The following is a 13,764-nucleotide window of genomic DNA, read 5'->3' as shown; positions in this document are numbered from 1 at the left end:
CTTTATTAGGCTAATTAGATCCGGATCCAAAATTCAATCGGATATCCGGATGCGATAGATTCGAATCTGAGTAATAGTAAAAATCAAAATTGGGATATCACGGTTATTGGCCTACTTTCGCGCTAAACCCAATATCCTGATCCGGTCTAATAGATAAACATCGCACATTCACATAGTGGTGGGCTTAAAATACAGATGATGTACCTATCTACTAGGAAATTCGAGAAAAGATGGAATAGGAAAGACGTGTTTCCAAATAATCCTATGACTAACCTAGCTCAAAAATTTTAGGACAAAAAACGGAATCCGCGGGATAAAAGGGGGATGGCAGTCTCATGTCCCCCTTGCCGGTGGGGACTCTGCTCCCGGGTTGGTGCCCATGTTTCGAGAAGTTTAAGGCAAATGGTGTGCCCATGTTTTGAGAGGTTTAAGGCAACTTGTAACTATATGACATTTTAGTTTAAACATATATCCCAAACCTAGAGTGTGCCTATAAAAGAAGGAAAATTGAAATTAAAGCTTTAATTAGTCATTTTTCGTCCTTTAAAAAAGAAGAAGAGTGAAAAAGATATATGTTTTTTTGTAATTTTTTTACTTAACACTCAATTTTTTGGTTTTAACAAAATATGATTTAAAATACTAGAAAATCATTATAATTAGTGTATTTTACAATTTTATATTTTCCCAACATGTAACAAAAAAAAACGATTTTTCTTATGTGCATATTAGTATGTATGTAAAGTTTCGTAATATGGATATACACATCTGTTTTAAGAAATAATTTTAAAGTATGATATTATAGGAGATTTCATCATATAATCTAATTATATTAATTAAAAAGTAAATAAACAATAAATTTATATAGAAATGTGGCCTCTAAAATGTTAATAATTCGTTATTCAAAATCGAATATCCCGATCCGGTCCAGTAGATAACATTACACAAATTAGGCCAACACATTCATTCATACCGTGGGGTTTATGATTATATCCGTTTTAAATTCTAACCAACCAAAAACCGAAATGGTTTAGTAAAACCGGAAAAGCAAAAGAAGATCCTTCACATTCTCATCATCATCACCACCTGATTCATCTTCTTCATCATTCACCCACTACACTGTTGACTCTTCGCTAAAACTCGATCCTTCAACGATCTTCGCCACCAAAGCAAGGTACTTTCATAAATATCTGGATTTTGATTACAAACCCCTTCTCTCGTAGTTTCATTTTAATCGATACTATCTAAAATTGCTGTTATGATCTCTCAATATCGTTGTTGTGAATTGGTAATTTAGTGTAATTTCGTTGTTGGGTTATGCAGAGAGAGTGAGATGGGAACTGTAATCGAAGGAAAGCTAAGATTTTGTATAGATAGAGGAGGTACTTTCACTGATGTATACGCTGAGATTCCAGGACATTCCGATGGTCATGTGTTGAAGCTTTTATCAGTTGATCCATCGAATTACGACGATGCTCCGGTCGAAGGAATTCGGAGAATACTCGAGGAGTATACAGGGAAGAAGATACCAAGAACGTCGAAGATACCAACTGATAAGATACAGTGGATTAGAATGGGAACTACTGTGGCAACGAATGCTTTGTTAGAGAGGAAAGGTGAAAGAATAGCTTTGTGTGTAACTAAAGGGTTTAAAGATTTGTTGCAGATAGGTAATCAAGCTAGACCTGATATTTTTGATCTTACTGTTGCGAAACCGTCGAATCTTTATGAGGAGGTTATAGAGGTTGATGAAAGAGTTGTGCTTGCGTTGGAAGATGATGATGATGATGAAGGGTCGTTGATTAAAGGAGTGTCTGGGGAGTTTCTTAGAGTTGTGAAGCCGTTTGATGGAGAAGGTTTGAAACCTTTGTTGAAGGGTTTGCTTGATAAAGGGATAAGTTGTTTGGCTGTTGTTTTGATGCATTCGTATACTTATCCGAAGCATGAGATGGATGTGGAGAAGTTGGCTTTAGAGATGGGTTTTAGACATGTTTCGTTGTCTTCTGCTTTGACACCCATGGTTCGGGCTGTTCCTCGGGGTTTAACAGCTACTGTGGATGCGTATTTGACACCAGTGATTAAAGAGTACTTGTCGGGTTTTATTTCCAAATTTGATGATGATCTTGGGAAAGTGAATGTTTTATTCATGCAATCTGATGGAGGTTTAGCACCAGAAAGTAGGTTTTCAGGGCATAAGGCTGTGTTATCAGGTCCAGCAGGAGGAGTTGTTGGTTACTCACAGACACTCTTTGGTCTTGAAACTGAAAAACCGCTGATTGGATTTGATATGGGTGGTACGTCAACGGATGTTAGCCGCTATGATGGAAGTTATGAGCAAGTTATAGAAACTCAGATTGCTGGAACAATTATACAAGCGCCACAGCTTGACATAAATACCGTTGCTGCCGGTGGTGGGTCGAAACTAAAGTTTCAGTTTGGTGCTTTCCGAGTGGGACCTGATTCTGTGGGTGCTCACCCAGGTCCAGTTTGTTACCGGAAAGGAGGTGAGTTAGCAGTTACTGATGCGAATCTTGTTTTGGGGTTTGTTATTCCTGATTATTTTCCATCCATATTTGGGCCCAATGAAGATCAGCCCTTAGATGTAGCAGCAACAAGAGAAGCATTTGAAAAGCTTGCAGGACAGATTAATATATATAGAAAGAGCCAGGATCCATCTGCAAAAGACATGTCTGTGGAGGAAATAGCAATGGGTTTTGTGAGTGTTGCTAACGAGACAATGTGCCGTCCCATACGGCAACTGACAGAGATGAAGGGTCATGAAACAAAGAATCATGCACTCGCATGCTTTGGAGGTGCTGGACCGCAACATGCTTGTGCAATAGCTAGGTCTTTGGGCATGAAAGAAGTTCTTGTTCACAGATACTGTGGAATTTTGAGTGCTTATGGAATGGGTTTGGCAGATGTCATTGAAGATGCTCAAGAGCCATATTCAGCTGTTTATGGCCCTGAATCTCTTTCAGAGGTCTTTAGAAGGGAAACGGTATTGCTGAGAGAAGTGAGAGAAAAGCTCCAGGAACAGGGGTTTGGTGATGGAAATATCTCCACTGAGACATATTTGAACTTAAGATATGATGGGACAGATACAGCTATCATGGTAAAGGGTAAAAAAACTGGAGATGGGTCGGCATTTGATTATGCTGCAGAGTTTCTCAAGCTTTTCGAGCAAGAGTATGGATTTAAACTTCAAAACAGAAATCTTCTCATATGTGATGTTCGGGTTCGGGGAATTGGAGTGACTAGTATACTAAAACCACGGGCAGTTGAAGCTGCCCCTGTCACTCCTAAGGTTGAAAGGCACTACAAGGTTTACTTTGAAGGCGGATGGCATGACACACCGTTGTTCAAGTTGGAGAATTTAGGTTTTGGCCATGAGATTCTCGGCCCTGCGATCATCATGAACGGGAACAGTACAGTTATTGTAGAACCTCAGTGCAAAGCCATCATTACAAAGTATGGAAACATTAAAATTGAGGTAGAGCCAGCAACGAGCAGTGTGAAGCTTGCAGAGAATGTTGCAGATGTTGTTCAGCTATCCATATTTAATCACAGATTCATGGGTATAGCTGAGCAAATGGGAAGAACCCTGCAACGTACTTCCATATCGACAAATATCAAAGAAAGATTGGATTTTTCATGCGCCTTGTTTAGTCCTGACGGTGGCTTAGTTGCTAATGCGCCACATGTTCCAGTTCATCTGGGTGCCATGTCCAGTACAGTTCGCTGGCAGCTCAAACATTGGGGTGAAAATCTGAACGAAGGAGATGTTTTGGTAACAAATCATCCTTGCGCCGGTGGTAGCCATTTGCCTGATATAACCGTTATCACACCTGTTTTTGACAAGGGAAAGCTTGTGTTCTTTGTGGCTAGTAGAGGTCACCACGCAGAAGTAGGAGGCATAACTCCCGGAAGCATGCCTCCGTTCTCAAAGGCGATTTGGGAGGAAGGAGCTGCGATAAAAGCATTTAAAGTTGTTGAAAAAGGTGTTTTTCAGGAAGAAGGAATTGTAAAACTTCTTCAATTCCCTTCTTCTGATGAGACAACAACTAAGATTCCAGGAACCAGACGGATTCAGGACAATCTCTCGGATCTCCAAGCTCAGATAGCTGCAAACCAAAGAGGAATTTCTCTAATTAAAGAGCTGATTGAGCAATATGGCCTTGGAACTGTTCAGGCTTACATGAAATACGTTCAGCTTAACGCCGAAGAAGCAGTGAGAGAAATGCTGAAGTCTGTAGCTAATAGAGTTTCCTCGGAAACACCAAATTCCAGGGTTGGTAACTCCGTGACCATAGAAGAAGAGGATTACATGGATGATGGATCCATAATTCACTTAAAACTCACAATTGATGCCGACAAAGGAGAAGCCTCCTTTGACTTTACAGGCACAAGCCCGGAAGTCTACGGTAACTGGAATGCCCCAGAAGCAGTTACATCTGCAGCGGTTATTTACTGCCTCCGTTGTTTGGTTAATGTCGACATTCCGCTAAACCAAGGCTGCTTAGCTCCGGTTGAGATCCGCATACCCGCTGGTTCATTCCTGTCTCCAAGCGAAAAAGCAGCTGTTGTTGGAGGCAACGTTCTAACATCCCAGAGAGTTACAGATGTTGTCCTAACAGCATTCCAGGCTTGTGCTTGTTCCCAAGGATGCATGAACAATCTCACATTTGGAGACGACACATTTGGGTACTACGAGACCATTGGTGGTGGATGCGGAGCCGGACCCACATGGAACGGGACAAGCGGAGTCCAATGCCATATGACTAACACGCGGATGACTGATCCCGAGATCTTTGAGCAAAGGTGCTGAAACATCCTGTTAGTTCTGTAGCTATGAAAAAAACTGAATGGTCAGACGTACTTGCACTAGACTAACACATGGGTTTTTATCAGGTACCCGGTTCTGTTGCATAGATTTGGATTGAGAGAGAATAGTGGAGGCAATGGGTTGCATAAAGGAGGCGATGGATTGGTGAGAGAGATAGAGTTTAGAAAGCCTGTAGTGGTTAGCATCCTCTCAGAGAGAAGAGTTCACTCGCCACGTGGATTGAACGGTGGCCAAAATGGACTCCGTGGAGCAAACTATCTCATCACTAAAGACAAACGAAGAATCTATCTTGGAGGCAAGAATACGGTACACGTAGAAGCCGGTGAAATCTTACAGATTCTTACTCCAGGCGGTGGCGGATTCGGCTCCAACATATAAACAATTCATCTCCTCCTCATAAGTCTCTTCTCGAACTTCATTACTCCTTCATTTAACGTATAATCCAAATTAGTTGTTTATGTGTCTTGTTGTTGTTTCGGTGTCTCTTAGCCGGATATTCTTTGGAGGTTTGGCCATTTTCAGTGAAATAAGGATCAGATTCTTGATTCATTAGAAACAAGGTAATAAATTGTCTTGGTGAATAAGTTTTAGTTGTTGTTGTATGTACTTATGTATCACTATTGCTGGTCCAAGACTTTTGGCTGGATTTCATTGATGCCATTGTCGACATTGAAAAGAGATTTGTGTCTGCTATGATCGGTCCAACAAAACTAGTCGTCTGAAGCAACCAAAAAAAAAAGTGGCCCCTTGTATAATTTGTCGTAGTAATGTATTTTTTCCTATTTTGTGTAAATTTGAATTCTAATTAATTTTTAAAAGGAATACAAAAGAAAATAAAAGGCAAAAAAAGGGATAGAAAGATGAGAAGTTAGGTAAGATACAATTAAATGAAGGATTTTGCTTTTTTTTTGTCCACCATATTAAAGAAGGAAAATTAGAAATATGTGGCCTTCACAAACTATTTTCTAAAATAAACGATATTGTTTTAAATGAAACCATGGGCTTATGAATATTGCTCCCTAAAAGGCTAAAATCCATTATATTTATCAAAAAATATGACCTTCAATAAACTCAAAAGTTTGGTGGTCATACGCTTGAACTTGCCCGTCTATCCTACGGACGGGATCTAGTATTTGACATTTCAAATGTCACATTTGTTTACATATAAGCTTTTAACTCAAAACTAATTGAGAATGAATATAGAACATTATCTATTAATGCATAAATTACCCAACTTTTATGTTGGATTTTTTTAATATTTTAATAAATCTTCTTAAGATATGGGTGAAAAACGGTCCAATAAAAATGAATCAAGTCCATTATCTCAGAAATATTACAACAAAATGATTTACTTGTACATGTCATAGATGAAAAATCGTCTATGTGAAAAATCGTCTGTTGCGCTAATATTGGACTCTGATACCATATTAATGCTATTTTCCATTAGGGAGAGTTCAAGAGAAAACATAATATGAGAAAAGATATTTTCTTTATTCAAGTCAATGTATACATGATTAAGCTTAAATACATAGCAAACTAAACCAAAGATATTAACCAAATTAAACCATAACTAAACCAGCTATATAAACTTTAATATTCCTCCTCAAGATGAAAGGATTGGGAACGATGAACCTACATGATCAAAACTAAATTACAATGATCCTCTAGTGGTCTTGGTAATGAACATTAAAGAAATCCAAGTATGCATTGAAACTAACCAGAATGAGCCACAATAATAGATTCAATAAAACTTGGTTCTGATACCATATTAGGAATCATGGCATCCAACTCAAAAACAATTGAGAATGAGTGGAGACACCCATAAACATTATATACTAGTGTAGAAATTATCCAATTTCCCATGTGAGACTTTTCTAGCACTCTAATAGTATGAATTAGTTAAAATAAAATAAAATATGACAAAATCTTTCTTTGTCAAATCTGAGTGTTAGAAAATTAGAAAAGTTTACCCCACAAAAAGCAATGGTACAATTTCCCAATTTCTTTCTATAACAAATAAAATAAAATAAAGAAAAAATTAGACTAAAATCTTCGTTAGTATGTAGAATTACAAAGAAGAGATATTCAGCACACTACGACATATAGCAAGATTAAAATGATCTTTCTTTTGGTGGAAGTTGGTCATAATCCATAACCATTACATATTGGGAACATCTTCTTCTTTATGCTCTTCTTCATCTTCTTCAAATTTGTTGTCCAATTCGATTGGTAGAGATTTTTCTCCAAGACAAACATGATGAGCATTCATACGAGCGGGAAGGGTTTCTTATGGTTGTTGATACTTGTTAATGTTCATGAGAACCGATTCTAACAAGCCCAACAAGCCTTGCAAAATATAGGTCGGACTAGGCCTTGCTAGCATGATTAACATGCCTAAGTGTCGTTGATTTTCTATTCTTCATAGGTAGTAGAAAAGCTAGAAAATTAAAAAAGAACAAAAGAAGTATCAAAAAACCTAGATAGTAGGAGCATCTTTATTGGTTCGAATATCTTGAAATCACATAAAAGTAAAGTAAAATAATATTTTTAATCATATATATGTATATATATTATTTTAATAATTTAACTATGAATGTCATATGTTATCTAAGTCTCTATCTTATCTTCTTATTTTTCCTCTATTTAACATTTTTTTAATAAAAATATCTACTTTACATATCTTGATAATGATATAGCTGCTCTAATATACTATAGATTAATTATAAGTTTTTTTGATAAAGTAGATATTTTTCAAAAATAATTGGTAAAGTATGTAATCTTTTATATGATTTTGTACACCGTTGAGTTGAGTTAAAACAAAATAGAAGATTACGTATCTACAAATATATAACAAAATTAGGTTCTTTAGATTCACAAAAATAAAATTATTATTTTAAAATGTTACTGTGGTAAATATTTTAGGATGATTTATAACAAAATCAAATTAAAAATGTAAAGGAGAAAAAAAAAGTATGATTTTATAATTGATTTTTGTGGGATCTTTATGTGAACAAATGAAAAGAGTAAAAGTTTTTGATAAAAAAAGAAAAAAAGAGTAAAAGGTTAAGTTGGTCATGTTACAATTGTGTTGTATTATAAGAGGAAAAGACAGCACTACCTATTTTACAATTTTTTTTAAAGTACATAGTTACAAAATTATTTGTAATAAAAATGCCTAATTTGCATAATTTTCTAGTTTATGTGGAAGAGTACGTAAAATGGTACATGCACATTAGTAAAATAATTAATAACTTTGCACAAAATGTTCCATTTCACTTATAATATTTTAGGCCGACACTTTTATAATGGTACTTTTTAATTTTACTAGGTAAGGTCCGACTAAATAAGCGGATGTAAGATATAAATATAAATTTGTATCGATTGTATATTTGAATTTTAATAAGATATACATTGCATAAGTATATAGTTTTACTCGTGCTAGTTTAGGCCGACTTTTTTTCCGTCAACACGATGATTTTGAATTAGAATATGTGCTTCTAACTCAAAATAATTGGTAATAAATTAATTGACCCATATATTTTATATATTAGTCCAGATCTTTAATTTCCCATCTCTAGTATGTAATATTATTATTTATAATATGTTTTTTCGAGATGGTGACCCTTCTAAGTTTTAACCATTGATTTTGGTATGTTCGGGTATAGATCGGTGGGTCAAGTATTGGCTTTGATACAATGGTTTACATTAGTCAAGACAATGAGTGTATATGCTTACCCCGATTATAATTTAAAATAGTGTGTTAATTTTATTTAAAATACCATAAAAGAGATTACCTATTTTTGTCCCTAGAAAGAAAGTTTGAAACATTAACTTGATTACAATTAGAAAGTACAAAGCCATAATAATAATTCTTAATTTCTTTTGATCATGATTATAATTTGAAAAGCCGGCAATAGCAAATAGATATCTTTAACATCATAATAAAAACCTGAAAAAGTAGCCATCAAGATGAGAGTATGAAACAACAATTTTAATATCTACAATAGTAATAGTTAATAGAGTACTAGAAAACTGTTTTACTTCAGATTTTTGTAACCATGATTTAAATTTGCAGGACACATACCTATCATCCACGCTCTCGAAACTCTGAATGGCGCTAGATAGGGGTGGATCCACCTTACATGAGAAGGAGGCAGTTGCCACCACTAAGTTTTCAAAATCTTTGAAGAGTATTAAGGAATTAATTTCAATTTAAATTCCCCCCATAAAAAATCCCTCTTTCTCTCCCCCCCCCCACCCCACAATTTACAAATTCACGTTACACCTAAAAAAGGTAAATGAATATTACTTGTATCTTTCCCCCTTTAATTTAGTTAACTTCATTACAAATGTGAATAACAACCTAATCTAATCCACCTGTAGACTATAATATATTTTTCCCTTTGTATCAACTAGAAAGTTAATGTTTAAAATTTTTTGGTCTCTTCCCATAACTTTGGTGGTTTTTTTTTTTTTTTTTGTCATCAAATATTGTTAAAGGCTCAAAAGAGCCAATCTTGGGGAAAATTGTTCACACCTAAACTTTGGTGGTTCATAATTAGGGTAATTGGCTTTTGTATAGTATTATTATGTGTTGTTTTCCAAATATTTAAGTTTTTTATATAAAACAATAAACTAAAAACATTAGTACAAATGTAGTAAATCAATAGATGTTAATTAGAATCTGTTGAACAAAGAAAATATATATGTTAATTCAAAATCTCTAACTCTTAGATATTACTCTTTGATTCATTTAAACTCAGAATGGTTTTTCATAGAAAACAATTGTATGCATTTTCATTTTCTTATATAGTATAATATTGAATTATGTATACCATAAACAACAAAACAAAAACTATATTCGATATTTTATTTTATTATATATATGTATATAAATGTTTAATTATTTATATAAAATATAAATATTGATTGCCCCCTCTAAATTTTTTTCTATATCTGCCATTGGCGCTAGATCATGCTTAAAGAGTTTGACGCCTAGCGCACAATCAAATATGGAGTCTAATGCCTCCATCACAGCTTAAAACATTGTTGGCAATATTAGTATAGATATATCATATATTGTATATTTGTATCTATCATTTTAGGCATAATATCTCTCTAAAGACTTATACGAATATGCACTTAGATTCTCTATCTCTTGTATAAATATGAAAGCGTAAAGTCGATCATAATTATTCAGTTCATAATATATAGTTATATACTAATAGGTAACATATAGGTTTTTCGCTCTAAAACTTTTGTTTGTCGGATGGTTTTGTTGACATGAACAAAGCTCGTTGCTTTGTTGTATTCATTTAGCGGAAAACTGAAAATCCCTTTTGGGTCTAGATCACACAATGTGACGTGATGTTTTTCAGATTTTATTCAACTAAAAATTAAGTTAATTAACGAATAAGGAATGGATACAAATATTCACAGTAAAACTGATATCAAACAAAGAAAAAACAAATTAGCCATCTGATTTAGAAGCATTGTCTTTTTGGGCAACACTACGGAGGAAAGAAGCACTTTTTGTGAGTTCTCGTAGTGGCTTATCCGTAAATCTCATGAAGTTGTAAACAAAACCTCCGGCAAAAATTCCGACAAAGGGACCAACAATGTAAACCCAAATTCCTTTATATCTTCCCATCACTATTGCTGGTCCAAGACTTCTCGCTGGATTCATTGATGCTCCCGAAATAGGTCTAATAATAATCCAAAACCCAAATTAATATTTCAACTTGTATATGAAATATGTTGATAATAGATTGATAAAAAGAATTTTGTTAGATAGTATTTTTTTTTTACCCGGCTACAAAGACGTTCAATATTATAGTCATCCCCACCGCGATTCCAGCTAATTCTCCAGTCTGTCAAAAGAAAAGATATAAGAACACTTCAACAACATAAGAACTTCCATGAAAAAAACAAAGGTTTGAGATATTGAAAACACTAACCGCACGACTATCAGTGGCAACGCCGGAGATAACGAACATGAGGAGGAATGAGATAATGATCTCTGCTACTAGTGCTTGTCCTGATGAATCAGTTGGAGTTGTTCCAAAGAAAGCTTTGGGTGTCACATTGAACATTAGTCTCAATGTTAAACTCGCTAGTAATGATCCCGTAAGTTGTGCACCTATATACAATGGTACCTGTCCGGCCAAAACATTATACAATTATATTCGTTGTTGCAAAGAAAGTTTTGGTTGTCACGTGAACGCGGAATTTAATGTTTGAAACATTTTAGATCTTCTTGAAAAAGGAGATAGAGATCAGAGACATTTACCTGATACCAAGGAAACCGCCGGAAAACAGCGAACGTGACAGTGACGGCAGGGTTAAAATGTGCACCGGAAATGTGACCAGTAGAGTAAATCATGACCATAACAATGAGACCCCAAGTCACACAGATCCCTGGAAATGTTATTGTTCCTCCGTACAAGACATTCACTACCACTACTCCACATCCAGAGAATATTATGAAATAGGTTCCAATCATCTCTGCTATCAACTGTAATCAATTTTATAATATATAAAAAAATCAACAAAGTTGTGACAAAATATTTATAATCATTGTTAACTATGAAATAAAACAAATAGTTAATTTTGTTTGTTACCTTTTGTGTAAGGCAAACAATGCTAGGAGAACTACATATGGCCGTCTCCATTCCTCCTTGGCTATCTTTGCAATTGCCTTTCTCAATTCTTGATATTTGTTCGTCTTCGATCTCTTCACCATGAGAAGTCATTTTCTTTAAGAAAAATGTGGATGTGAGTTTTTTATTTGGAGAAAAGTAGAAAAGAAATTGAAATTTTTGGTGGGTTGAGAACTTGGAGGTTGAAGAGCTTTTATACATGTGAAACAGAAATTAGTTGAAACAATTACAGAATGATTGGTTTATATCTAATGAGTTGGAAAAATAGAGCTGTACTTAGATGTAATTTATGAAAAACAGGATCAGGCTTTGATGTTATGTTAGAAATGGGTAAAATGTGTTTGTTGTATTTCTACGATTTGTATCTAATAACTGCCTACGATTTGTAGCAGTTAAGGAGCTAGTCAAATGTGTTTGTTGTATTTCTATAATTATTACGTTGACCTATCTGCCAAAAAAAAAGAAAAAAGTATCTACGTTGATTGCCTAATTTTGACCGAACCGAATTAGTACTAACTACTAAGTAATAGTATGTATTACTACTAATTATTTGGTTTCAAACCAAAACAACCAAACCTAAACTTATTTAATTGGAGCAAAATTTATATATTAATTGGAAAAAATATCAAAAAAACGCTAACTTTCAAATTTGGGATAAAATATGTCTGAACTTTCAAAATGTCATTTAAATCATAAAGTTTATTTTGACTTTTTGATAAAATGGTCAAGTTTTGTTGACTGGACCATTTCGGGCATGCCGTGAAGTTTTTATAAATGGAGTTAACTTTCCATTAAAATTTTATGTTAAATCAAAACGACGTCGTTTTAGAATTTTCTGTTAAATCAAAACGACGTTGCTTTAGATTTTTTTGTAAACGGAACTCATAAAACGACGTCGTTTTGATAGAAAATAATGAGGGAAAAATGCATCCATCGGATATCAAACTAACAAGCTCATGCCAATTAAGGGACTTTCTACCGCTGAGTTACGACAACACTTTGATATATTTGTAACAACGAATATAAATATATATATATATAGACATTTAATTAAAAACTTATGAAATAAATTAAAAATAACAAAATTAAAAAGAATATCTAATATATACAAATATGAAATATACTTACGATGTCGTTTTGATTTAACAGAAAATTCTAGAGGAAATTATTTCCGTTTACGAAAATTTTACGGCATGCCCGAAATAATCCAGTCAACAAAACTTGATCATTTTATAAAAAAAGTCATAGAAAACTTTATGATTTACATGGTATTTCAAAAGTTCATGATTTTTTCGTTACAAATTTGAAAGTTGACGCTTTTTTGACATTTTTGTATACTAATTACTGTTCGGTTTCAAACTATATATACTTATTTTAACAATTAATTAATTAAATTGAATAATTACTAATGAATAATTTTTTATTATTTGATTAAATCATTTATATATGTTTTGAGGCTTTCCATGCATGATTGCTTTTTTTTTTACTTATTTTGTTTCAATAACTGAGTTGACTTCTCCTAATAAATAACTATTTTTGATATCATATATCAAATTGCGATAAGTTTTCTTTCGTGTAATGTTTATTAATTTGTTTGTTTTTTTATCGAACTAGAATCAAACGAAACCAAGCCAAAGTAAATTAGACGAAATGAAACTAATCTTGGTTTGAGTTTAGCTAAATTTTTGTTAAAACAAAAACATCAAAAGCGAATCAAACCCTAACAAAAATCAAAAGGCCCACCCCTTAACGAAAATGACGCAAAGGAAAAACCATAAATACTGTAAATGGGTTATTTATTCATTTGGAAGATGATACTGAATTTAGGTGAATCAACGTACTCCATGAATGATCGTTGATCCACCTTCTTCGTAGAATACATTGTTGTACATGTGTGTTTGAAAGACTATATATGTCTATCTTGATGGTAGGGTATTTATTATTAGGGATATTGTCCCACATCGGAAGTTGAGTAGGATCTTAAGTGGTATATATAAAATATGGATCTCTCTACTTATTGTCAATTGGTTTTAGGTTGGATGCCCACAGTCTAATATTTATAGTATAATTTTACTTAATCCGATATGAGGACCGAGCTGGATATTAGTGGTAGGATCTTTCTAGTCGCAGTGTGAATATTGTATGTTAAGTTTCTCCCAAATTTGGAGATAAATTGTGACAAATGTGCTTTGTGCGATTTGGTATAATGAATTTTTGGTTGGAAGAGCATGTTATGCATGTTTGTGATGTCCATAGCGCATA

At 34.0% G+C, this 13,764-nt stretch overlaps 2 protein-coding genes across 3 annotated transcripts; one reads left to right on the top strand and one right to left on the bottom strand.

Annotated features, from left to right (window-relative positions):
• Nucleotides 1–989: 989 nt before the first annotated feature.
• On the top strand, nucleotides 990–5,668 carry OXP1 (oxoprolinase 1). Its single transcript, NM_123142.5, has 3 exons — nucleotides 990–1,171; nucleotides 1,321–4,818; nucleotides 4,909–5,668. Exons 2-3 carry the CDS (start codon nucleotides 1,331–1,333, stop codon nucleotides 5,219–5,221), a joined length of 3,801 nt encoding a protein of 1,266 aa, NP_198599.1. The 5' UTR covers nucleotides 990–1,171; nucleotides 1,321–1,330; the 3' UTR covers nucleotides 5,222–5,668.
• Nucleotides 5,669–10,256: 4,588 nt separating this feature from the next.
• Nucleotides 10,257–11,854, bottom strand: NIP4;2 (NOD26-like intrinsic protein 4;2; the record flags this gene model as incomplete). 2 transcript variants are annotated; one of them, NM_001344221.1, is made up of 5 exons in its annotated part: nucleotides 11,464–11,854; nucleotides 11,133–11,357; nucleotides 10,801–10,998; nucleotides 10,652–10,713; nucleotides 10,257–10,548 (listed from the first exon to the last, which is right to left on the bottom strand). In NM_001344221.1, the coding sequence occupies exons 1-5, from the start codon at nucleotides 11,701–11,703 to the stop codon at nucleotides 10,314–10,316; spliced, it is 960 nt and encodes a 319-aa protein (NP_001330234.1). In that variant the 5' UTR covers nucleotides 11,704–11,854. The 2 variants fall into 2 exon arrangements, with proteins under 2 accessions (NP_001330234.1, NP_198598.1); NM_123141.2 differs by having other exon boundaries at nucleotides 10,314–10,548; nucleotides 11,464–11,658.
• Nucleotides 11,855–13,764: the final 1,910 nt, after the last annotated feature.

This window comes from Arabidopsis thaliana, chromosome 5 (genome assembly GCF_000001735.4).
Source record: "Arabidopsis thaliana chromosome 5, partial sequence".
Classification (NCBI taxonomy): domain Eukaryota; kingdom Viridiplantae; phylum Streptophyta; class Magnoliopsida; order Brassicales; family Brassicaceae; genus Arabidopsis; species Arabidopsis thaliana.
This window is presented reverse-complemented; position numbering and strand designations above follow the sequence as displayed.

What these genes read in the sequence shown, in the direction of transcription:
- OXP1 (NM_123142.5), top strand. Translation starts at nt 1,331, where the DNA reads ATGGGAACTGTAATCGAAGGAAAGCTAAGATTTTGTATAGATAGAGGA. An exon ending in CCCGAGATCTTTGAGCAAAG is followed by an intron (nt 4,819 to 4,908) that starts GTGCTGAAACAT and finishes GGTTTTTATCAG; the next exon opens with GTACCCGGTTCTGTTGCATA.